The sequence below is a fragment of the Danaus plexippus genome, chromosome 5 (genome assembly GCF_018135715.1).
Source record: "Danaus plexippus chromosome 5, MEX_DaPlex, whole genome shotgun sequence".
NCBI lineage: Eukaryota > Metazoa > Arthropoda > Insecta > Lepidoptera > Nymphalidae > Danaus > Danaus plexippus.
In genome coordinates this window covers 399,768-426,279 of record NC_083539.1, presented here as the reverse complement: position 1 = coordinate 426,279, position 26,512 = coordinate 399,768, and the positions used below count along the sequence as shown (strand labels likewise).

Here is a 26,512-nt window from a genome sequence, read left to right as displayed (position 1 = left end):
TCTTCTTTTATAAATGACAAACGTGTTTGGACCACAAGAGTCTTTTTTTTATGATAAAGGGGGGAAACGAGCATCCGCTCGTCTGGCCTACCTGATGGAGGTAGCACCGTCGCCCATGGACATCCGAATAATAAATTTTGCGGTGCGTTGCCACCTTGTTTGGGGAAGAAAGAGAGGAAAGGTAGGGAAAAAGAAAAAGGAAAAGGGTGGGAAAAAGCGAATACAAAAGGACCAAGGTAAACCCTCTGATAGGGCGTGAACTCGTCATTTCTCCAGGAAACAGCAGAGACTCTATTTCGGCCTCATTTTGCTGTCCGGCCTCATTTTGCTGTCCATCAAATACGAATAATTTCGGTGCGCTTACAACTTTCGTCACACCGAAGGGGAGGGCGCCATGTAGCTACTTGGTGTGATAAGATTTTTTTCTAGATAGGAACTGACACTGTAGTATTACATAAGATTGGATTACAGTAGAGACCTTGGGGTTGGCAGAACAAGGTCTTTGAAAGAAAAAAATTAACGCATACACTAAAGAAACTTCTAGTCACAAATACTGGCAGTGTGTCGAGATCATTTAGAGACGATTACAAAAATCTGTCGGGAGCTTTTTATTCGATCAATGATAAGTGTTTAATGTTATGAGTCTATCAAATTTTAATTTGTTAGATATAAAGTACATAAGAACAGGGATCTTAGCTGGAGATCCCTGTAGTAAGTTGTAAATCCAACAAATGACGATCACCTTAACTTTCCTCGTAGACTACAAGCGAGTCTCAGTAGGCACTGATATATGGGTGATTCCTATTCAAGGTGTGGAGAGAATGTACAACATGTTCAACGAAAAGACTAATGTTTTTTATAGAAGAAAGATTATAACGAACTCTTGTGTTTTTATTTATTTTGTAGTTCTCGATCTATTTTTTAATCTATTGTATAAATATTATACATACCTATGTATATAGACTCTTTTTGATATTTCAATACATTGTAATTTGTTAAGTTCTTAATTTGTAAGTATTTTAGATGATTTTCATCAACTTTAAATAGTTTTGATTTGAATTGTTGAAAACTAGTTCTATGTGTAAGGTACTGCTGTTTAAAGATTTTAGTACATATATAAAACTCGACTTTAATTTTTATATATTTAAAAAAACCTGCCTATCCTACCTAAGTACCTATGGCTGCATCCTCGGCTGTTAGAAGATTCATCTGAAGATAAATATAAGTAGAGTGTAACTAGCAAAAAATAACAACAACGAAAACATACGCGATTCATATCTTAAATATATAATCAATTAAAACAGCACAATAATATAATTTTATAGTAAATTTATTTCTACATAAAAAGGTGGACAAAAATATTGACGAATAATAAATTATTTACAAACTTCAAACAGTGTACAATATGCTTATATAGTATGTAACTTTAACTATAAGGTAGGTACTAGGTACATTCATTACAAGTAAGTAGAAGAGCGCAAATCGAATTTAATTTTATATTGGAGGTTACAAGACATTAACTGCTACTTATAAATAATATACGATAAAAAAATATAAAAATATATTCAGAATAAATTCATAAAAATATTCTGTTTGTATGATTTAAGCTAATATCTCGTAAGCCTGTTTACATTCACCAGTAAACCACAAATATATCAATGTAATTACTTTTGAATAGTAAGTTAATTATATTTTGTATTCATATCAAACAATCACTGATTTACAACACAATTCAATGAGCACGGGAGTTTTTAACTGATTTTTTACTTGATCACTGTATAGTGGAGGTGGATCTCTGTACCGTCGCCCTGAACCCTTGCTGGTCATCTGCGGTGTAGTGGACTGTTCGTTGTTTCCCATCGGCGTCCATGAAGGTGTAGTACCCCGTGACCACTCCATCAGTCCGGCTCTCATGAGCTGATTTACTGTCTCCGGTTGATTTATCCTGGAACAAGTAGACTTCGTATGATTCCTTCCTTCGATGAGACGAGGAATTATAGCGGTGACTAATGTCAGAACGCAGAATATATTGTATCTGATTGACTTGTATTGGATTATTCCGCCGGGATGTAGTTTGTGTTTTAGAATTTAATAAAAATCTTAAATCTTTCTGCTTATGAAACATTTTGTTTGCTGAAACTTGATAAGACTCCATCAAATCTTTTTTATCTTTTAATGTTAATGTTGAATTTGTTTCCAGCGTCATTGAACCGAAAAAGAATTGATATCAAATCAACAAACTAAATGTACAATAACATAGTGGAAGGAAAAATGTACGCGGGGACAAAAAAAGTATCGAAAACTTTCAAGCAGAAACTAAGTCTCTTGGTTGAGTAAGGTATCAACAAAAAATAAATTTCTTCCTACGTAGGAGTAGAAGTTGGTCTTTCTTATAATAAAAGTAGAGTTAACTGGGGTCACCACGGCAGATAGTTTATAGACTTTTAGTATAAACAGTTTTTTTTTGGAGAAAGTCTCAAGTAAAGTTTCCTAAGAGCAATTAAATTCTTTTGCTTCCGGTTGTCATAAACTATGTCACCAGTCATTCAATTTTAATATAGTTTGTCATTAAGGACGATAAATAAATCAAGAGGAAGGTGTATAATAAAGAGACATGCCCAACTGAAAATTGATTGTTCCATTAATGTCGACGAGTAGACCAACACATGGCGTCAGAACTGTACAATTACCGTTCAGTGTCTAATATCGGGAGGGGCGTTGCTATTTCTAATCGGTCTGAATAATGTTCCTACGTTTTGTGATTTGATAAATAAGAAGTGTAGCCATCATTGATGTATTTATGGCCTAAATTAAGTAAAATATAAAGTTCCATTTCACAGACATGACAATCTCTTTTCACCGTATAAAGGAAGTTGATATCATTTAACACGGAGATCTGAGTTACTATTAGTTTAAGAAACGGGATGAAAGTGATATAAGCGATGAAGGTCAGCGATCTTAAAATAACTCAATTATTAATATTTGTTACATTGACATGAATGCTAAAAATGGAAGGTTAAGCTATTTAATAATGATCGTAAATAAAGAAAAATATATCACACTTAATATTTATTAAGTTAAGTAAGTTGTCCAATTCGAGACACTGATCTTGTCTTCCTTAAGCAGAATTACGTAATGTCGTTATATTTTTGAGTTTCATAAAAATGAGCTCTGTTACTAAAATTAAAAGATCAAAACAAAAATATATTTCAATAGAGCATGCGCGTGAGTTGCATAACGGCACAGCGAACACTTCCTACCTTGATCGTTACCAAGGCAAGCATTCTTTGTTGTCGATATCCATCGCTGTCCGCGTACTTGAAGTTAACATAACATTTGCTAACAACCAGCGATGTATAGATAAAACATAAAAGTTTGTAATTTACGGCCTCGTGTAGCCATTGTTTCGGTATTAAATATTAAACTTAGAAGTAATTGTCCGACATTGATCTACTTAATGGTATGTCGTAATGTTGCTGGATAACAGAACAGAGCTATCAGCGGTCATCGCGATAGCCAGCCACAGACATGTTAGTTCAGACACAATGTCTTAATTATTACATCAAAATGTAAAGATCATTACAGGCGCTTACCTCCATTTTTTTAATTAATTATCTATGTAGGTTAAACTTGGTTTGAAGTCACTCGTGCAAATATTATAAGGTTATATTATTGTGTTAGTGTTTGTTTTATTTTAATCTATTAAAACTAAACTCGACTGCCATTGTTATTTTGCTTACAATAGAATTCATCGCGTTCCCAAACCATAGACACGACATGGGTGAAAGTTTATTTGGTTGTCAAAACGTTAAAAAGTTTTGGTCTGAATAGTTTTGTTTTTTCTATATGACATTGGCTTAAAACATCAATAACAATAAAATACTTATTTGTATATAGATATACAGTATTCTTAACGAAGGATTGGAAAACGTCATAATCAGTTGAATAAAACTTTTTATTTTGAAAAAATTTATTTGAAAAAGAATTTGAAAACAAACAGTAATTCACTGCTTTACAATATTACTTACTAAAAATATATTATTTTTTGATTAAGCGACATAAGCGCAAAGGCTTTAAACGGTTGTTTGATTTACTAGAGATAAAAAAAAACCTAAATTGACGTAAAGTCTGATGATGATATGAAGTGAAAAGTGTTCCTCTGTTTGCTGGTAGGTATACTGTTACATAGTTATAGTTAAAAGTGAGAAATAAAAATTACATTACCTAAATTAATTTGGTCTTTATTACTACAGTTAATGTTTTATTATCTGTTCCGTGCAATTTAAACAATCAAAGTATACACAAGTTATATAAAGATACCTAATTATGAATCAATTAATATTTTCTTTCTCCTCCTTGTTACGTAAAGTTAACTTTTCACCGTGACTCCTCTTACGAGTCACCGCACGCATCCGTTCAGTTTCTATAGTGACACGACATTATATTATTTTACTTTAAATGTAATGTACGTCGGAATTATTTAAGTTTCTCTCAACTTTCACTCGAGATGACGCCTCCACGGTTCTTTCTGAGTGAATTGGTTCAAGGTGAGTGTATCGCAGCGCGCGCCGGGCCCTCTGTTAACATAACATCTCGTTTCCTAATCCGAACGTTACAACTCATTTTGAATTTTAAATTATTTCCAAAATTTTATGCAATAGGCTCGTATATTTTACGATTACGTCAAAGCTCCGAACTCATCCGTTATAAGACTGTTAATGTAGTTCGTAAATTGATGCTACTTATTAGAGGCGGGTTCCGTTTGTTTACGTACAATTTTAATATGAACTATATATAATAATGAAGTGTATATAGTAACCGTGTAAAATATACATTAATATAATGAGTCGTAGATTTTCGCGAGTATTCATTTAAATGAAACTAGAATTATTCGGATTTACTACGATTTACTACTACGGATTTACAGACATTCACACCTCGTCTGCCCGTGATCACGGTTGCTGGAAGTAACCGAAACGTCGGGATTATGTAGTTTTTAAATAATAAAATCCGCGTAGTATATCCGAATAATACTAGTTTCATTTAATATAATGAGTCGATTAACGCTTGAGTTCTGTTTTTACTGAACATCGATTTGATTACATGACACATAAAGCCGAATACACATTACGTTATAAAACGAAAATAATTGCGAGCAATCAGCGGATTGTCATCTGATACAGGAGAGTCGGAGTTAAAATGAATGTTTTACTTGTGAATTTTCGTACCGGAATTAATTTGTCATGAGATATAACAAGATCCTGTGCACACTATCTGTTTCCATGACAGACGTAAGAGTTACAGTATAATAATATATTTACAAACACGTTAAACCTTAAATGTAACAGTGTAGAACAGACTTAACGGTTAGAATGTTAAATAGATTGTTATTAAGAATATTAGTTGTTACAAAACTTTGTTACGTTAAATAACAAATATATGTTAACATATATAATTAGGTATAATTGATTCGTATTGAGAGGATATCAATGAACAAATCAGGTGAGAGTTGTTGATCGACAGTTAGTGGTCAGCGGTCAGCTGTCAGCGGTCAGTGGTCACGGTCCGAGGAACTCTTTCAATGAACTATTGTTGAACTTACAATATTTTACAATCGTTTCCATTTTTAATATAATTTTTATCGATCGATTGATTGATTGAAGGAAAAAGAAAACTAAATAGAAAGAAATGGAAAGTTATACGTGATTCGTATGAAGTTATGTGAAGCAGATTTCATTAGGGACTTACAGTTACAGGGACAAAAAGGAATCGTTGTACAAATATTGTCAGCTCTATAAAAACGGAATGTTGTTTTAAAATCTATGAAATGTATAATTAATGAACTGATTATTTTCATATTATTGGCGATTACAAAAATGTTCGCCATGTACCCGGAACCCGTCGCTCAGTGTGTCGAGGTCAGGCTCAGAAAAAACATAGGACTGGAGTTCGTTTTATTGAAAAATATAAAATATGTTTCTACTCTCACATAAGTATGGTTTAATGTAGCAGGAGATAATTGTAGCAACTAGCCACTCGTAACAAGCGAGGTGCGGCTCACACTCATCGCTGTTGTTATAAAACAATAGACGCGTGAAAACAATACGATGGTTGAGATGATAGCTCTGTGAATGTTTTCTTCACAATTATATGAAAACTGAACAGATATAGATAGTGAGAGAGAGATACTGGGAGTATGTATGTATAACAACACGAGCTGTTTCATGACTTGCGACAGAATAAAGTCCAAATGTGATTTTTGTAAGTGGCGCTTGCCAAAAAAATCAGTCTTTAATATTGATACTTACAATATATGTACATACTTATTTCTTATTGTTGCATATTAAAAAAATACAGTTGTATATTTGGAAATAAAACAAATAAGTCTGTTGTACTAAAGCGTGGATTATTTATTACTTGAACTAGACCATATATAATGTACTAATAATTTGTACTCACGTGAACGCCGTAAGAAAAGCTGTATCTAGGGTTAGGATTGAATGAGCTGAACGTCTGCTGGGTTTGCGGCTGCTTGTTGTAGTACACCGACCCCACCGGCCTGGCCTGTACCGGGTGTACTCTGTGGAACCTCACACCATCATTGGCTTTGACGTAATTGTTCCCAATATTATTTACTTGGTGCTCATTAACACCGACTACAGGTCTGTAATACTCTTTAGGCAAATTGTACTGTTTAAGTGCTGGTCGTTCTGTTGGTTTGTACCCAGTGTACTCTTCGACCGTTTTGGGATATTGTCTTATTGGTGTGTGTATGGGTGGTACTTGAAGAGCAGCGACGGCTCTCTCTCTTTCTCCTTCGGGGAGCTTGGTGTCGGGATCATCGAGGTAACTGATGAGAGCCTCCTCTAAGGTTTTGTAGGTGTTGTACGCGTACTCTGGCCCTTTGGCTCCCGGGCCTGTGTCGTCGTATTTGTTCTCGATCGCGAATCTGATCTGCGACTTGGATGCTGCTGAGATTGGTCCAGAAAAGCTATGAGATATAGCGTTGGAGCTCGCAAGGAGAGAAAATATAAGTACCTGGAAGAAAAAACAGTGATTTAATAAAGTAGTCTTGAATATTGAATAGTGGAAGAATTGAAGTGCTGGCGTAAAACTATACAAATATAATATAATGAAAATTTCATTTAACAATTATACTGGCATGAGTGAGGTAATCACTCGGGTAATCACATGAGAAAAATGGCAAACATCATTTTCAAAAGGGGCTCTTGCACTGCCGGATCGATAGGAAACAAACGCAGCTAGGAACCTCCGTAAACTAGCTTTCAAATGAATAAAACCGCATCGAAATCGGTTGCTCCGTCTTAGAGCTAAGATGACACAGACGGACTTCGACGTGATCTCACAACAGCTGTCTTTTGTGTCGGAGGTTAAAGATTAGTAATATTCTTAAACGCTCCTTATACAAAGTGAAATGTACAGTAGAATGAACCGAGGTGATTGACCTCACATTATATAATGTGAAAATCGATTTGAATATGAAAAGCTAATTAACGTGCATCGATACTCTCGGCTTATATAACTTCTGGTATATTTTAAGGTCGTATCGAAACGCGAACTAACTCAGCAAACAAACATTTATGTGATGGTGGAAGCGGCTGACGCGGTTTCAGATCAAACGCCGTTTACAAATATTACGAGAGTTATATTTAATATTTCATAGACTTATACATATTAATATCTCTGACTAATTCATTAGCAAGGAACATTTCGATATTGAATTACGATTGAATTCATTCTTTTTTACGATATGTAATTTAGATGACATGAAATATCTTATTACGTTTTATGTTGACACTAGAGTTTTCTTTAAACAAAACATTAAAGTTAATAATAAAACTAAAAATAATAAACCATATAAGAAATCGACAATATTTTAATAAATATATTAATATATCAATGCTAGTTAGACGTTTCTGACGAAAAAAATTTGTCTCAAAAATGTGTCTTGTTTATTATTAAATAAGCAGTGTTTTATTGAACTCGACTCGGAATCTTTTAAAATAATGAATAAATTTTATATTTATAACGGTTTCCGTTAATTATACGACGGACCGGAACTTACAAAATAAGTACTCATTGTTCAATGATTCGTGGAGAATGTGTGTACAACACTATTACATATAACGATACATCTAAGGCGTAAGTACAACACTATGCCATAGTTGTTATTGTTAATATTATTTCTCCTCTTTCAATGATATAATCTCTCAGCACTAATATTATGAAATGTAAACAAGTACGTTCCGTAAATTAACTGTAAAGGACTTTAATGGAGATCGTAAACTTTCTTTTCTTGTTTTAATGTCATTATAAATATAATAATCTTTGGTTACGTGTCTGTGGTACACGGTTTCAATTTCCCTCGTTTACACGACTTGTTACTTGAGTCTTGAGTCTTGAGTCTTATGACTTGAATATAATTTGAATTTTCTTCTTAATTTGACAACACAGGAAGCGTTCCTATTTGATTCTTATCTATTGACATTCAACACAAATATCGGTTCTTCTGAATGAAAGTCCAGATATAATTATTTTTTTATACTTAATTACACGTATATTAATACTCAAAAAACGCATTTAATAATATTATTAATAATTCACTGGGGTTAGAGTATTGAACAATACACGAAAAATAAAATAAAAAAAATATTTTGTAAAAATAAACTATATATATATATTGACTTACTATTGAAGATTTCATTTTATAATCACTTTGATATTAAAACTGATACACGTTCAACTGGCGCGGTCGGACTCACGCGACTGTCGGCTACCACCTGGCACCTACCACCTACCACCTACCACTCGCCATCGTTACAGATGCAACATTTTATAAGACAGGGTTGCGGAAGTCAAAAATTATTTATTTGATATTAGATATATTGTTTTTTTTTTGTATCGTCGCGACGCCAACATCAGATCTTATTTCTCGCGATGTAACACTAGTCGAGCGTCACGTCTCTGTCTATAAAGATGTTGCAATCTCAGGACAATCTCATTGTTATTTGATTGGTAATGAAAACTCGGGCTATAGTTGTTAGATTCCCTCGCTACAGAACGAAAATACATTTTTCGCTTTCTTTCAGTTAGGTTTATCCGCGGTGCGGCTCGGAGATATACATTGGATCAAGTAACATTATAACTAACAGTTAAGTTTTAACAAAAATAACACAAAAGTCAAGCAGTTAACTGATGAGGTGACCATGTACTGTTAGATCTACATGATCTCCCGAGGAGTGTTCAGAGATCGTGACGCGTATATATACTTGGTTTATTTACCTTTAGTAACATCGAAAGTCGGTAATTTATAACATTTTATAATATTATTTACAACCATTGGTTAAAACGAAATGTAACTTTCAAAATATGCCCAGTGTTAAAAACCTGCAGATGGCGAGGTGAATCTCTGCTATGATACTATACTATAAATACCTACTCACTCAGTTTTCTTACAAAATCTTACATTCATATATTACAATGGAAATATTAGGTGCATTATTTACGTAGGTTAAGTGTCCGTCTATATTGGTCTTGTGTGATGACTGATTTGTCACAGCCTGAGCTATTTGATGCCGATCAAAGTTGTGGAGGAGGTCAAGGAGGTTTCTCGTTACATTCATAGTTTATCTTTCATATCAAATGTTCCTGGCATACAACACGCATACATAAATTCTCGATTATCATTTCATTTTGATTTAATGTAATAACAATATTATATATTGTAATTAAATAAAGGATACTCAGATCTGACGTTCAGAAATTTGTGTGAAACGTTCTAAAACTATTAAAGTAAATAAATTAAAAGCGGGGAAGATGAGAAAAGTTAAAAGGCACATTAATTTTTCACTTATTAGGTATATCAGTATTTGTTTTGTGTTTATATGTATTTGAACATATTTACACGTTGCTTGTCTCGTCATTCAATTAAAAGTTTCAAAAATCAAGAAGCACTCTAACAAGCTTTCAGGATGACTAAATATAAGACACTTCATACAAGCACTAGCGTTTGCCGACGGCTTTTCTTCTGTGAATTGTATTTTAAATTTCCAGATAAAATATAATAGCGAAAAGATATGTGATTGTTTTGATTGGGTCATTATTAGGGACCAGGATTTCTTTGTTGAGATTTCAGCTTAAGCTCATGTTCATGTTAATAAAGGCAAGACTTTTAAATTCAAGTAGAATTGAGTATATCACACACACCCACAAGAACAAACTACCGAATTTAAGTTGCATATCGGTAACATCTTTATTAATTATCCCGATATTTTTACCACATTATTTAGGTATATTATATTAAGATACATATTATGTATATTCTGTTATACTTTTAATGTAACCCGTTTATTATTTCCATCCATGTTCTAGGAGTTGTCCCAGCAGCCAGCTATGACTAAAGTTCGTTTTGATGTATTTACAATTCTTTTATAAGAAATATTTACCTTATTTTTGATGTCCTCAAACAAAGTTGATTATAAATAAGAGACAGGGATTGATTAAAATTTTATTTATTAGTTAAAATTGTTGTTCCCTGACAGCCGGAACTAGACAGACACCTTAAATCCGTCATCGAACTAGAAGCGATTAAGGCTGCACACGTTACGGTCGAATATGGTTCTTAACGACTACGGAATATAGTTCGTTTTTGTAAAATAACAAAAAGTCAAAAAGTATTCGATCTATTTTAATCGTTCCCATAACCAATATAAAGGTTATTTATTTTTTGGCAATAATAATTTGGATGGCCATTACTTTAAACCATTTTATAGCCTACTGCTCAGTATAGTCTGCGGTTGTATTGTCCTTGGCCAGGTTTATGATTAGTTATATGATATGATATGTGACGTTATTTGATCATTATTATTATCATTATCATTTGGGTAGCATGATCTCTGTAGGACGAGTTAGCACCGTCACAACTCACACTATACCACACCATAAACACAGCGTTAATAGTTCCTCGTTTATGAATCTGCTCACACAGTATTGAAGTAGGCTATTGAATAAAAAACGGGAAACGCTTCGTGTGTAGTGTGACTATATACTTGTACTAAGCATACTGTCGAAAATTTAGCAACTTATTAAAGTTGAATATATTTTTTAAACCGGCTGTACTAAATCAGGAAATAAGAACGTCCTTCAAAATATGAAACTTTGCATAATGTGTTCACTTCCTGTAAAATTAGGTAATCGAACATAAGCAACAGCACGAGGAAGTGTCTGTCTGTCCAGCACCTGCCATTAATAATATACCACGTTATAATTAACATGCTAACGTCAATTTCCCGCCGCCCGCCGCAACCTCGCTCTACCCAGTACATATAGTGAACCTCACGGTAGAGAAATTAAAGAAAAAAAATTTTCATTCCGATGACACGAAGGTTCCGTATGAATTTGTAAATCATTTTACTAACAGTGTTTTAATTCCACAATTAAATCGCTACATATATATACAGCGTCTATATTCTGAGTGTGGTGAGTTTACTGTGAAGCCTGAATTGGTTAAAGTATCTTAATGGCGATCAGAACATACGTCTGATGTAATTACAATTGGCAAATTTCGTCAATTATAAAGTCACGATTCGCCTTGGCGTCCATGGCTACACGTGTGACGTGACGCTTATAGCTGGCCCGGAGTGGGCGGGAGGCCGAATATTTCGAAATAAATTTCTTTGTTTTAAAAAACCTCACATTAATAACGCTTCTGTTATAGAAATCAATCTACATGGCGCGTTGGACGGTGACAAATGAAGGCACAGACAGACAAATGGCCAGACAGTTAACAACAGTTTATTAAATTAATATAGTGCAGGCTCTGCAGTCTGTGGCATGCAACAGTCACGTACTAAGAACGTTATCGTGATTCTTTAACTTACTAACCTGGTTAAGGTGACTATATTTTTATTCAACACAACATTTTACTTTGCATGGACTTGCATGGATTATAAAAAACTGTATTTAACTATTATTTATTGATTTACAAGAAAAACAAACATAATTACTTATGATTGTGATAAAACGATGAGAGGAAAGTATTATTATTGATCCACAATTACCTTCGTTATAAGCAATCTCGAAAAATACATCACCCTTCGAGATGTGGGTAGGTACAAGGTAGGGGTAGAGCTGGGTGAGGGGTAGGGGTAGGGGGTAGCGGGTGGAGTGGGGAGGGGGGTGGTTGTCCGATCCATCAGAAGCTGTCACATGCCATTAGTGCAGGCCTAAACGGAACTCGTGGAAGTGTGTGACTGTCTATACATAAGCATGACTTTACATGCTTTTAAATATACATAAATATGATTAATTTACATAGACCGAGGAGGTTAAAGTAATGGATACAAAACAAATGGTACAACGTATTTATTCTGCGTTACTCGGACGTGATCGTAATGAGATACTCGTACTTTATAACGTGTGTAGATATGAAAGACGAATCATTGTGACTCGCTAGACGTGTACAGTATGTGTATGAGCTACCATTACGTTTATTATAAGAACGGTGACATAGCCGGAACTCTCAATATGCTTTGTAAAAAAATACCTTTATATTTCGCATGTCAAATTAATCAAGGATCACACTAAACTAAAAAATTGTTATTGAAATATTTTAAACATATTAATCAAAATAATTGTACTCTTTAAGGACAGACTAGAAAAATCAAGCTTTAATTAAACGCCCAGCCAGTATTAGATTTCAATAGCTAATTACAGCTTTGTGAGCTTAAAAGTGGGTGAAGGGAACCGGAGCAAGGAAAGATAGCTAATACTGTGACTTCGTTAGGAGCGAAGTAAAATCTGTTGCAGATAGGAAAGAGTTATGATAAAGTTTAGGGTTTTTCGATAAATAAACATAATTATGACAACATGAAGCTGTTTCCGCTTCGAATGTTCTTATTAAGGTACCTCAATTACTTGTCTGAATCTGTCTTACTCAGGCTTGAGACCATTCTGAGTTAATGAGTCTAAGTTATTTGGATTTCATAGTATTATTGTATTATAAAACTATAAAATCCTGTCGTGAGTGAGATTTTAAGTTAAGACGGTTTATAAGAAGTCACCTCAGCTAAATCATAATTATGTTCCAGTAATGACTGTGTTCGTGATACTGAGTGTGCAATTTATATATAATGCGAACGGGTCTTGACTTTTAAGACACCAATTCATGGGGTGCGGCTTTTGTTTTAGAGATAAGAATACATTTAAGGTAGACAGTGGACCCATAGGGCTCGAATGATTACAAAATCATATCTAAGATATTCACGTGGACGCATTTAAGTGAGACTAAGTATTCCAGATGCTGCGTGATCTTTATTATTTTTTGTCTACATGTTCCCCACGATTCAATTACTCTTCAGCAGCAGTGATCACGGGCAGACGAGATGACTACAGAAGTGTATTACTAAGTATCATATTTATATTTAGAGAACTATTCATTTACATTTTGATAATCCGTTTATTCAGGATACTCGAAGAGGAATTGTAATAAAAAAATCTCAAACAAAAAAGACAAATAACATGAAACTAATTTTACATATTACGTTATGTACATACTTTGTTATAGCGAACATTATCTCTATGAAATGAAGTTTTCATCCTCATATAAGACACAGTAAATCACGGCTCCTCCGTAACACGCTAATAAACTGTGGGTTGATGGCATTAGCATCGTCAATTCAGTTTAAAGTCCTTTTAAACAGTGGGGGGTAATTTAATCGAGTGGTGCTATGTTAACGCATTTCACGGCTAGCCGACCTAATGCGGGGCGATTACGGTGACAGATTACTCTTTATACAAATAACGCTAAAAAAGATATGATCTTTATGGGCTTTAAAATAGAGAAGCCTTTTGTTTTGGCATAACACTCGTTTTTTGTACACAGTAGGTAGGTGCGGTGGAATCAATATGAATATCAGTTTTGTTTTTACTTTATTCTATTGCATTATGTTTTAGTTAATGTCTGTGAGAGCCAAAGAACTCTAAGTGTAAATGTAATAAGCTTCGTGTATTAATCTTTCGACTCGATCTAACATTATTATAATAGTTCGGTTTATCGCAAAGGTTCTATTTATGAATGTCGATACATTCCTACGTTATAATTTAGTTATAACAGTCGGCTGCTAGCTAGGGAGATACTTGAACTTTGTTTAAACTGAGATGAATAGCTACAGCTTCTGTACGTAACCTCTCACAAAACATATCAATGTGAACGTTGACGTGTATTCAGAGCCTAACGAAAATGTCAATCTTGGATATAAATAAAAATATATATAATTTGTGTTGGTTGTAATTCGCTGGGTGATCCATCAACGTGGAAGGACACAGACGGACAGATTTTGAGAAAAACGAAATAACGCACGTGCTTTCTACGGTTATAATAAAAATGGGAGAGGGAATTTGTTAAATAAATACGTTTTTGCGAATTTATCTGATGAGGGTGGAAAGGGGATACGGTGTGTGAGAAAAGCTTTCCTTGTGTGCCATTTAATTATTATATTGTTTGGTTTTTGAAATGAGAGATTCTGATGAAGACGGTCCTATGGATAAAAATGGTTACAAATAACAAATTACAACTGAATTGCCATCGAAATTATTCAGTCATATTCTTTAATGCATGTTTTGCCTAATGACACAGTGTGACAAGTTTCCTATGTAATCAAACGTAATGTGTATACGAGCAGTTCGTTAGATTATTGAATCAGTAAAGCCAGGCACTCCAACTAATGCTTTGAACGGAATCCAAATCTCGCGTCACTAGTGTACAGTGTACAATAGCCACGATCTATCATACTGTCAGCAGGAGTCCCTCGCCGCGGACGTCTCTCGCACGATATATTTACTTTCAAATCCCCATTGTATTACACCATTGTTGGACGATTTTTGTTATATTTAGGTGGTAAGCTGAAACTTTAGGAAGCTCGCATCTCACAACACAAAAACTTTCGCATCATATAGTTGAAGCGTAAAGAATTATTTATGCTTAAATTCTTTTTTCAATTACGCTTTTATATAAGTGTTCTTACCTACAACTTTTTTATAGAGAAAATTAAATAATATCACAATTATAAAGAGCTGTTTACGTTGTGTCGCATTATCTGTAAGATATTGACACAGTAAAGAATCTGTTTATTACACGGTAAACAAATTTCATGAAATATTGCAGGTAAAAACAACAAAATCCATTTCCCTGCCGTGCAAGTTATTGAAAATCCTAACTGGTTAACCCTTCTCTAATAAGACTTATCAATCCAAAACAGAAATACGACAACAATTATCTAGACCAGAGTGATTTTGCTTTCTGAGAACTGACTATGATATACTTGTTAAAATTCTAGTAATATAAACTCCACAAAGAAGCTGCTTGGCTTTTTTTCTGGACAAGTCTAAAAAATAAACGTCTCAAACTATCCCAACAAAATGTTCCTTAATAATCTTGAGACAGACAAAAAATAAGACTAGCGTGATCGTCACTTCACTTCGATTTATTATAAAAATGCCTCAAATATCACTTTTCAGTTACAAATCACTACATGTCAATCAACTGCATTGGAAATATATCGATCACTGACAATGCAAAAAACTGGGCATTTCTAAAGCCGTTGAGCCGGATGATATTCCTCCTCTAATCCTGCCTAAGCCCACACCTACTTTAGGGTTTCTGTTAGTATCAATATTTAATAAGTCCTCGAAATCTGCAAGTTAACCTGAAAAATGGAGTGAAGCTCACCCTGTAAACCCTGTAAATAAAGAAAACGAGTGTAGAAAGTGCCGTGAGGGTAGGTATAAACAAGAGAAGGAACAAAGACCTGCACATACATACATGAATATATAGATTTCGATATAATTCGTGAAAAAACTTACAGATCAGAAGATAGTTTCTGAAGTCAGTCTCGACTCAGTAGTTTAGTGTCCAAGTATACTGTCCTATCACTTTCAAAGTACACTTAGACACTTTTTCCAAATAGAAAATTTGAGTGCGTAATTCTTTCCAAAATAGCGCACCGTAGACTCGCGAAGGATTCGTGAGACAAGTTATCATACATTGTAAATCTATCTCAATATCATCTGATATGTCTGATGTTTTGAGTTTGGTTTGAGAAAGAGGTTTTAATTAACTTAGAAAAGACGTCACAGTTTCCTCTGGTAGATCGACGGAAACTCATTTGTTCTCCGTCACTGGCTCGACTGACAAAGTTGATAAGAAAACGCAATGTCACGCTTACACTAACTTCTCTATGGCCGTTTAGTAAATCATAAGTTATTTATTAAGCAATTTGTTCGATTCGGAATAAATGAGACAAAATGAAAGTGATGTTTGTACAATCTTAATGATACATCTTCAACTTTAGCGTAGAGGCGTATTTTTCTATCCATACCTTGTATGTTGCGGGGTATTGCAGGGCTCTAAATCGCTTCCAACATAGTTAAATGTGTTTATTAATTATGTTATTCCTTTATTCACATTCTCTCTCACTCTCCCACATACTCTCTCACTCTCCCACATACTCTCTCACTCTCCCACATACTCTCTCACTCTCCCACATACTCTCTCACTCTCCCACATACTCTCTCACTCTCTCACAAGATCTCTTGATTTAGTTATGTCAAAATAATTAAATCAATAAAAATAACTGTTGCTGTTGCTACAGGGTGGTTTAAACCGTCTAACTAGTTAGTGTGTGAACGATGAAGCCTTTCTTAATTGATGATTACAAGAATTGTTATCATATTCTCCTGAAAACGAACATGACCGGAATCTGTATTATTTGAGACTAAAAATTGAATGCCCTGTGGTATTTGCCATCACTTCATTAGGCTGTTAGTATCAGCGAGTTATAGTTCACTGACCATGTTGCTAACATAATTTCTACAGCAATTAAGTTATTGAGTTTTGTGTTGAGTAATTTAAAAGAATTCACACCGCCCAGGAACAACAACGTTAAAGTTTATAGTGCTCTAGATAAAAATAATTTAGAATATTTGGCCTACGTATATTTGCTGTCATCACAATAACTTTCATATTACAAGAATTGAGTTGAATCTGTATAACACGCAAGCGATCCATGCGCCATTTTGCGTATCGTTTGAATTCCGATACGTGACACCACCGCACGGACTGTTTATACTCAGGAGAACTACAAAAGTTCAACCTCATACCGCTGGAACTCCTACAACCTCAGACATGATATTCTTTTATAAACTGTCAGTCACAATATAATGTCCAATAATCCTCTAAGCGTTTAAATTCATTGTATCCCTATTATATATTATGTCCTCATCAGAAACAGCCCAGACCAGCGCAGACAGCTCACATTTGAAACCTTCATATTACCTCCTTATGATCGTTTATCTACATTTAAGTCCAAGTTATTGTGTAACTTAAAAATCTAATAACATCCAACTTAACAATCAACTTATTGTAATAAAAAGTTAATTATTGTAATTAAAAAAATATATAAAAATATCGCCTAATATTTTTTCAGCTCTCGCAGATTTATAGTCACAAAAAAAATGTAGATTAAAAATAATATAGTAATATTAAACATCTTTTTTTATAAAGGTAAACTCACGTCTTTTGTGAGGTCTCATCCGCACGAGAGCTAAATACCGTTGCGTTAAAACTAGGCGCTAATAACGCTTTCAATGTGATTGCTCTAACGAACGCTTGAAAAACACTCCTTTGCGGCTTTTGCTTCGGTGCGCTACGGTACTTTATAAATGTTTCTGCTTACTCATTAGCAATAACAATTTTTGCTCCTAGAAGAAGAAAAGAATCACAAGGTTTTCCAGGTACAGCTTCTGAATTAACAGAGATACAAAAAAGTACAGTACAGGCGGTTCTTATTAGTTTCGAATATCAATGCAGAGATGAAACTTCTTAGCCTTCAATGGATTCACCGTGCGAGTGCCGGGTCCATCGCGTTGCAGGGAGAGGAGCTTCAACAATCAACAGTGCCTGGGACTTGCGACCCAGGTTTAAGGATCTCCTATCTAACGTCCGTTAACCACTCATCTCCACCGTCCAGGCTCCTCTCTTTATCTAACCAAATTTGAAAAGAACCTACCAGGGCTGCCTTCGAAGTACGTTCCAAGAATGAATTGATATTAGTTCTGGACAGGCCCAGGTCTTTTAGTAGATTGTAGAGAGATTTTACCGTTATACCTCTCACTCCCATTTCTACCGCGTACAAATCCACGACGAACCTATTTCGAGTGAGTTCGTTTGTGAGCTCGTAATATTTATTGAACTTGATGGCATGGTCTCTGGGGATGTTGTTTTCCCAAGGAACTGTAGGCCCCTCCTCCTAAAATTCGCGACTACATAAATATATCTGATCTGGAGGCCGACGCACAAATATCGTCTGGGATTTTGTATTGTTTCTCTTACGTATCCATCATTATAGTCCAATCCGCAGCCGCTTTAAGGATAGAGTAAGGCTTGACTTTTGTTTTTATAGCCCTAGTGCCTCTATCCACAAAAAATATCGATCGCTAGTTTTTGGTTATTTCCCTTTGCGCTCTGGCTACCGAAAGACTAACCGCTTCACGTATGATTTCCAGAACCCTATCGTGACGCCGCGAGTATTGACCGCTATCCAAGAGCGCTTTACATTCCACCAGCAAATGCTTAGCAGTTCCAACTGCCTTTCCACAGTTATAGCAAGTTTTTTCCTTTACCCAATTTTACTAAATTACTCTGATTTGGGAGAGTCATTTGGAACGCATTAAGATAAAACTTTAGCAATGCTGAATCATGTATTAAGGTGCGCCATATTAGTGCTAATCGGATGCAAAAATTTGATATGTGTAACCACTCATTGCATGGATGTTATCAGTCTTGCCGAATAAAAGCCTTCAATATATCTGTATCTTCGACTTTCCTACTTGATCCTAACCCTACTCTGTTACTTTGTGCTCCCATCATAAACTGCTTATGGAATTGAAGTCGTGACTCTACCTCGGGGCATCTTTGTCTTGTGGGATTGAAGTTTAAAATTTGACGAAATACTTTTGTTTGATTCAAACTTATTTATAACAAACGTCAGGAAAGCTCTCGTGTGATTGAGGCTCTACTTATTATTTAGTTGTCCTTCTAACGATATCAACGTATGAGACATCCTTGTACTCACTACTCAGGTTGTGAGGCTGATTCCATAGAAGTGCACTCAACCTCTTAGTATGACCCACGCTGTAAGTCAATCACATCAATTGGATACATTTTAATGTTTTATAAATTCCTGAGTAGAATTTTATAATGGACGCGGTCGTGACATCATTTTTTTCACTTTTTCCTCATGAAAATTCCTTTCAAATTAGGAACTGAGACTTATTTCATTTATATATAAAGATATAGTTTTCAGTCCATTAAAGCTTAGATCTTTGAAAGGTCAGTCAACTCAATTGAAACAGTCTTCATCGTTCCGAGTCGAACATTGTAACCTAACTGTATAAAGTACAATACAGAGTAACAACTGTTATTACTCTCTATTGTGTTGTTAAATTACTATGAATTAGTAAAAAATATATAATACCTAGTTACCTACATGAAAAACATTTACTTAATTTGACTTGATACGTCTTAGAAGTACTCATAAATTCTAAGAGATGGCGCTAAAAATAGAATCAGTACAACGACATCTAGTTTGTTCGGTTGGCGTTATTTGACGATGGTTAAAAGAGAAACTAACTTCGATATTTAAATATCATAACAATCAGTTCAGCGTAACGTTTTTGCAGCAAATATAGCTTTTGTGATTTTTAAAGAGCTTACTTTGTAAATAAAAAAATAACGTTATTTGATTAAAACTAATAGAATTAATTGACGAATAAATTAGGATTTCAATAAAACAAAAGTACGACAGCTTCTTTCCGTGTTTAATACAAACTGTAACGAGTCAGTTTATATCCGGCGCTGGCAGAAGAGTTTTAATCATTTAAAGGCGGAAGATCCTAGCTGTGGTCAAATTACTATAGCTCGACCGGGTAAGTACCACCCTCTCATAGATCGGCTTGAAGCCTTTAACGGCTCCGTTTCGTCGATGATGAGTGAGACGGTTGCCCTTTCCCTCTCCCTCTTCCACAATCAAGGGTGGCAACGCATGCGCAACATCCCTCATGTTTCCACCTTTCCCATATTAAAAAAAACTCATTACAAAAGCGTGTTTTTTATATGTATTTGTTTCAGTATCAGTGCTATATATTATTGAAGCTCATCAGTGGTAGTAGTTAGCGAAATGATATTTATTTACTTGTATAGTAACCATATATTCGGTTGCAGGTTCAGGTGAAGGAAAACAATCAGTGTACAAAGAGTTACACATTTATTGTACATGATTAATAATTATCTATGTCCATGACAGCGACAGGAGTCTGTGAGACGCTCGTTCATATATAAATAAATATAAACATAAATATGTATTTACAATATCCTCGGACAGGTAGAGGTCCCGCTTCCCTGACTCACTGACTCACCGACGCCTCGCTGATTCTGTAAGCATATTTATATTCAATTAATGCAGAGCTTCCCAAACTTATTTCATCTACTGCCCACTTTGAGAAAAAACTGTGTCTATGTGTCTGTGCTATGTGTGTGTGTCGCGGGTGTATTCCTGTACCTGTTCCCTAGTACAGCGGCGACGGCGGCGACCACGTCCCCGCGCTGCGGCAGAGCGAGCGTCTCTAGACTCCTGGTGTATGGCATTGGCACGTCGGCGCCGGTCACTCGCCACACGGGCGCGTCCAGCTCGAAGAACGACGGTGACTCCATCACACGAGCGCAGATCTCAGCTCCCACACCTGGGAACAAATATAACTTGAGCTCTCGGCGTGTGGAACACGGGACTATGTTACAGCTCTAACACTGGCGACTCGGGTCATCCATCCGCGGAGATGATCTCGGCGACGGAATATCTGATCTAGTCGAGGTTATTTTGTTCCATAGCCCAGTTGTATGTGGTGGGGTTTTCGTATCACAGATTTATCCGTCAAATTAATTTAATTTGTATAATTATTGTTGGAGCGGCGTTTATGTGGAGTTTCTATTATACAGTGACAAATCCCTGTGAGAATAGTAACCAGTGACTCACCAGACTGCGGCCAACCTTGCTCCAACGTGATGAGGTGATGTGTCTTGGCGATGGACTGAGCGATAGTCTGGAAGTCGAGCGGCCGGATGGAGCGGAGGTTGATGACCTCACACTCGATACCTAGAGAACGGGGGTGTCATCAACAGACCGGTGAGTGTGACATAATGGAGTACATATTAATTACTATTGCTTGTGTTATATTCTCTGACTTTAGTTGACTGAATGAAAACTTAAAAGAACAGTACAGTTTATATGCCTATGTGACATTCAACCCGTGAGGACGCTCTGTTTGTATATGCTTTATCATATGTTATATTAATATCCACCTTTCCCGGCCAGCTCATTGGCTGCATCCAACGCAGTGTGAGTCGCCTTCCCCGCACACACTATGGTGATATGATCTCCGGCTCTCTCCACCTTCGCTTTACCTTAAAAGTTACATTCACATAAAAATATTAATTTATACATACATCACATACACACAGACAGTATTTTAGATAAATAGATATTTTTCTATACAGTGAGTTGTTTAATATATTTAGGACAGGATATTCAAATCGTTTTCTAAGGCCTGGAAACAATTTTTGGAAGAAGAAATCATATGGAATATATATATATATAGGTTAATATTGATTTAACCTCACCAATGGGTAATACGAAATCAGGCGACATGGCCTCATCGGACATGGGGAAGGGCACACCGTAGACAATCTCATCCTCCAGGAACACTACTGGATCAGGGTCTCGGATAGCAGCCTTCAACAGACCTGACACACACATGAGGCTATATCAAATGTATGAAGCTATTAGCTAGTGCAAGTACATAGTATGAGTTATATTATGACAGAATTGCATTCAAATTTGTTGTCATCTAACCTTTGGCGTCTTCCGAGGAGTACGGCATGAGCACCTTCAGGCCGGGCACACTGCTGTACCAAGCTGCGAAGCATTGCGAGTGCTGCGCCGCCACTCCCGCCGCCGCTCCGTTCGGTCCCCTGAACACTATCGGAACGGGTACAGCCCCGGCTGACATGTAGAATGTCTTGGCCGCCGAGTTTATTATCTGAAATATATAGGATAAGATGAAGGGAATGAATTATGTAAGGAAGTGAATACATGAGGATCGTCGACCAATAATGTATGTTATAAGCTAATGTAACAGATACATGACATTTAGGTTGTTATCATCAGCATACAATATGGACTTTTCTGTGACGAGAACTTAAGACGATCCAGTCATAAAGGCAATTCATTATTATTCATAGATTCTGCTACTACAGGATATTTATTTTTTACTAATGAATATGTAAAGAGCATTACAATAACATACATCTGTGCGTGTGATTTATGGACTCATTACAAATGATTGACATAAGCGGATTATGAATTTGCAAATGCTAGAATATTAGCGCTTTGCTTCACTGATTAAGCCATTATGTCCTCAGTTATTGTATAAATGAATTTCCTACATTATATGTCCATTTATAATAATATATGCATGGTAAGGATAATTGCAGTGAACTTTTTCACATGTATTATTGTGGCTATATCCGTTAAATTTAATATTATTGATTATAGTGTACTGAAATTCATATAAATGGCGTTCTACTCACGTGATCTATGGCCTGCATGGCGAAATTGAATGTCATGAATTCACAGATAGGCCGCAGACCAGCAAAGGCAGCTCCGACTGCGATACCTGCAAAGCCAATCTCTGTGATCGGAGTGTCTACTACCCTCTTATCCCCATACTTCTTCCAAAGACCTCTGAAAACGAGTAGTATGAATTCATTTTATTTATGAACATATGTTTAAGCATAACGGTGAAGCAAAACAACTTGCAATACTGATAAGTAACATGCATCATTTATAATTAAGATTAAAGTGTAGTTGTTTAGTATTTAAAGCCGGAAAAGATAGAAACTACTAATGAATGTGAGTTATAAAAAGATGTAAAATTTAATGATCATAACAGACTGTTTACTTATATTTGCCAAGTGTAAACAAGACATGTGTGATAAGATATAGTCACCGTATATATTTTAGGTCTCTCTAAATAATTATATAATTTTCAAAAAGTATTAATTCAAACACTCATGTAAACAATTTATTGGTTATGTAACATACAGTGAATTTTATCAAATGTTCGATTTCTTGTGGCGTTATGAAAAAACAACATCTCTTTGAAAAATTAAATTGTAATCAACAGACATATAAGTATTTTAGTAGTCTAAACTAACCTGGTAACTTTGTATGCGCCGTCGTATTGGGCTACTTCTTCACCTAGAATGAACACTTTTTCGTCTCTCTCCATTTCTTCATCAATTGCCTGTTTTAAAGCATCACGAACAGGGACCATGTTCGCTGATAATGTCTTTGATGTTGAAAAGTTTCGCCGGGAAAGTCTTGCAAAAAGCCCATTTAAAAGCACTGACGATTTTAACGCCATTTTTACAGTTGTAATATTACAAGTGGGAAATAAATGATAGCACTCTTATTAGGCTTATTCAAAGCCTTTTTGGACTAATATGATAATATTAATGATATATATTTCTGTAAAATATGGTGTTAGAACCGAGTAAACGGCAAGAAGAAGGTTTAAGGATGAATGGAGGTCGAAGACAATTTGAAATAGCTGACAAACTTGACTTTGACGTTTGTAATGTTGCTCTATTAAAATATATTATTGCATTAATTGTTAAATTTAATATAATTTTTTTAACTACTAGAATTTTTACTACTTTAATATAGTGTTTGTTGGAATTATTTTACCATAAAACGATATATAATTTACTTCATTATATTAAGATTATTAAGTCGTTGATATATATTTTATCATTGTTAAATGACTAATGTTAAAAAGGGTTTTTATAAAACCAATACTATGTGCCATGACTTTTACGGGTTATAATTTATATTCATATGATCTCCGGTCAGTTAATTATTAATAATAATTTGAAAACAATATTTAAACAGGATATTTACATATCATAGAAATATTAAATGAATGTGATTACTAAATATAATTTGTAAAACTTGTAAATTGAAATAAGTTGGTCAGTGCGCCCTTGACCTATATTTTAAGGATCGTATCGGCAAAGTATTTCAAATTTTATTAGTTGCTCGCAAAATTAAACCGTTTCCCCATCCGACCCGACCGATGTTTATTTTATGTTATCCCGAGAGAGGATGTTCAGATATAAAAGAACAAAGGTCTTTGGTTTTTGATGAAGTTCTTATAGTAATGAAGAGATCTAATGACTACCATTTCAATTTAAAGTTCAAAGTCTAAATTAGGGTTAATAACCGAAGCTATTCTTATTAATGATTATCATCTCTCCATCGTCTAACGTAATGTTATTCGTGTTTATTATTTGAATGTTTAAAGCATTTTTAAAGTCCTTGCAGAAATCGTCCTATAAATTAGTCTTTTTCAGTGGAGTCGGTTGTCATTATGGTTCGTTTTAAACAAAAGAAGTAAACATTCTTCGCGTTATTCAACGTTCATGACAACATGATCATGACCACATGACTTGTTTCAAAACAATAGTGATTGTATGGAAATCGTTGGTGTATTTCTTGTTCCTACTTACGTTCGTTAAGATTTGATCACAATAATTTTTACTTTATATAAGATTCCGAATTTTTTTAAACATGGACAGAATTAATAACTATTAGAAAACCAAAACATAGGGAAGACTACAGCTTAGAACATTACAGCATTATAAAGTTTAAATATCTGTTAAAACAGGGAAAACAATAAAAGCCAAATTATACCGTCTTGTAATCCGCGTAGAAACTATTTGTTTTTTAATTTATTGATTATATTACTTTAAATAAAGCATCAACTTAAGTATTAGTCATCATCCATAAGTCTGTTTATTAAATGACTAAAAATAAAATCTACTCCTAAAACACACCGAAGTTAAAAATTATTTATTACATACGAATTAAAGACTTGAAAAAAAAACACAAAAAGCCTTAAAAACATCTGTGTCTTCAACTCATTATATCAAATTCATTCACTCATTATATTTTCTAAAAACACAAAGTAATAGGCGATACAAGGCTTTATTGACAGCATGAGACCTCTTCTATAAAGTAGAAGGATTGAGCTTGACTTGATAAACAGGTTCTTGAATCATACATTTTAGAATATCGATTACGATGAGCAAGTTTTATAATTTTATTAAGAAACTAGTCTTAAACCAACATAAGTATTTAAATAAATAATAAATCAAATTAACGAAGATGCGGGCATAATCCAAAATCCATCACACAGAGACTGGTAAACACTATCGAATAAGCGGGCAGTAATCAGAAATTTAACATATATACATTATAAGATACATTGTGGAGGATTTAAAAATAATCATTATTAGTTGTTTCAATAAAAATACAAAAAACGAACCTTCAAGCTTACTAACGGCCGCTCTTTAAAACATCCTTTTACTCATCTTTCTACAAGTTTTATAACATTAAGATGCACGAAATAATCTTAATATCACCCGCCATGGCCTCCAGCGTCACTCTGTGCTTGCGCCATCTATCGTCATCCACAGACAACTTATATAGGGGCAGCAGATTTTAATTCATGAAAGTCATTTTGTCTCATATGTTTTTTGAAACTATAAGATTATTTGACTTAATCACATACAAAAGTTGTTGTGGCATGGAGGTTCAAGGCCCGCCTCTCAGTCATGCGGGGGCGAGTTCGAAATCTGGGAAGTACCAATGTGATTTTTCCGAGTTATATATAATTTCTAATAGTATGGAAATACCACTGACAGACGTTCAAGGAAGACATCATGAGAAAACTTGGACTTATAATTTCAAATCATAAGTTTGAAGTCAAGCAAGCAATCTTGAGCAAGCGTGGTGATTAATGCTCTAACCTTCTCCATGTGAAAAGAGGCCTTTGCCGAGCAATAGGCTGATGATGAAACACGAAAGTTTTGTAAATAAAATTTAATTGTAACATCATCTTTTGGAGTTCATATTTTACCATCAACTTATAAAATTGGTTTTCGAATGTCTTTATATCATATCAACTAATATTAAACATGGGAAAGTTGGTGATTTGGTTATTCACGTTAATTATACAGAGTAGATTTTAATGAAAATTTTCAAAAATGTTGCTCAGATATCGGACTCCGGAAGCGTTTCGTTCTTTGATTCCCTGTAAGAAGCCTAGTTCTAGTTTAAACTTTTGTTTGTTTCATGAGAACTTAACCTTGTTGCTTATCTTGTACGATATAAGCTCGCACCAATTCATAAACAAAGTATGCAAGACAATTAATGTCTTAATGATTCAAGACTTTGCATAAATTATATATATATTATTTTTATTTAAGGGACGTTTCGGTTACTTTGCAGCTGCCGTGATCACGGACAGACGAGATGTG

At 34.8% G+C, this 26,512-nt stretch overlaps 3 protein-coding genes across 3 annotated transcripts in view; 1 reads left to right on the top strand and 2 right to left on the bottom strand.

Annotated features, from left to right (window-relative positions):
• Positions 1–26,512, top strand: part of LOC116769217 (uncharacterized) — a 324,623-nt gene that overhangs the window by 116,486 nt on the left and 181,625 nt on the right. The gene's annotated exons all lie outside the window — the stretch shown is intronic.
• Positions 1,315–8,863, bottom strand: LOC116769218 (uncharacterized). Its single transcript, XM_032660258.2, has 3 exons — positions 8,711–8,863; positions 6,460–7,038; positions 1,315–1,945 (listed from the first exon to the last, which is right to left on the bottom strand). The coding sequence occupies exons 1-3, from the start codon at positions 8,723–8,725 to the stop codon at positions 1,772–1,774; spliced, it is 768 nt and encodes a 255-aa protein (XP_032516149.2). The 5' UTR covers positions 8,726–8,863; the 3' UTR covers positions 1,315–1,771.
• LOC116769043 (pyruvate dehydrogenase E1 component subunit beta, mitochondrial) lies at positions 20,326–23,742 on the bottom strand. Its single transcript, XM_032660022.2, has 8 exons — positions 23,348–23,742; positions 22,721–22,874; positions 21,984–22,170; positions 21,752–21,874; positions 21,434–21,535; positions 21,108–21,227; positions 20,637–20,817; positions 20,326–20,509 (listed from the first exon to the last, which is right to left on the bottom strand). The coding sequence occupies exons 1-8, from the start codon at positions 23,554–23,556 to the stop codon at positions 20,482–20,484; spliced, it is 1,104 nt and encodes a 367-aa protein (XP_032515913.1). The 5' UTR covers positions 23,557–23,742; the 3' UTR covers positions 20,326–20,481.

What these genes read in the sequence shown, in the direction of transcription:
- LOC116769043 (XM_032660022.2), bottom strand. Translation starts at nt 23,556, where the DNA reads ATGGCGTTAAAATCGTCAGTGCTTTTAAATGGGCTTTTTGCAAGACTT. An exon ending in GGCGCATACAAAGTTACCAG is followed by an intron (nt 22,875 to 23,347) that starts GTTAGTTTAGAC and finishes ACTCGTTTTCAG; the next exon opens with AGGTCTTTGGAAGAAGTATG. An exon ending in CTCCTCGGAAGACGCCAAAG is followed by an intron (nt 21,875 to 21,983) that starts GTTAGATGACAA and finishes TGTGTGTGTCAG; the next exon opens with GTCTGTTGAAGGCTGCTATC.
- LOC116769218 (XM_032660258.2), bottom strand. An exon ending in GCTTTTCTTACGGCGTTCAC is followed by an intron (nt 1,946 to 6,459) that starts GTGAGTACAAAT and finishes TACTTGTTCCAG; the next exon opens with GATAAATCAACCGGAGACAG.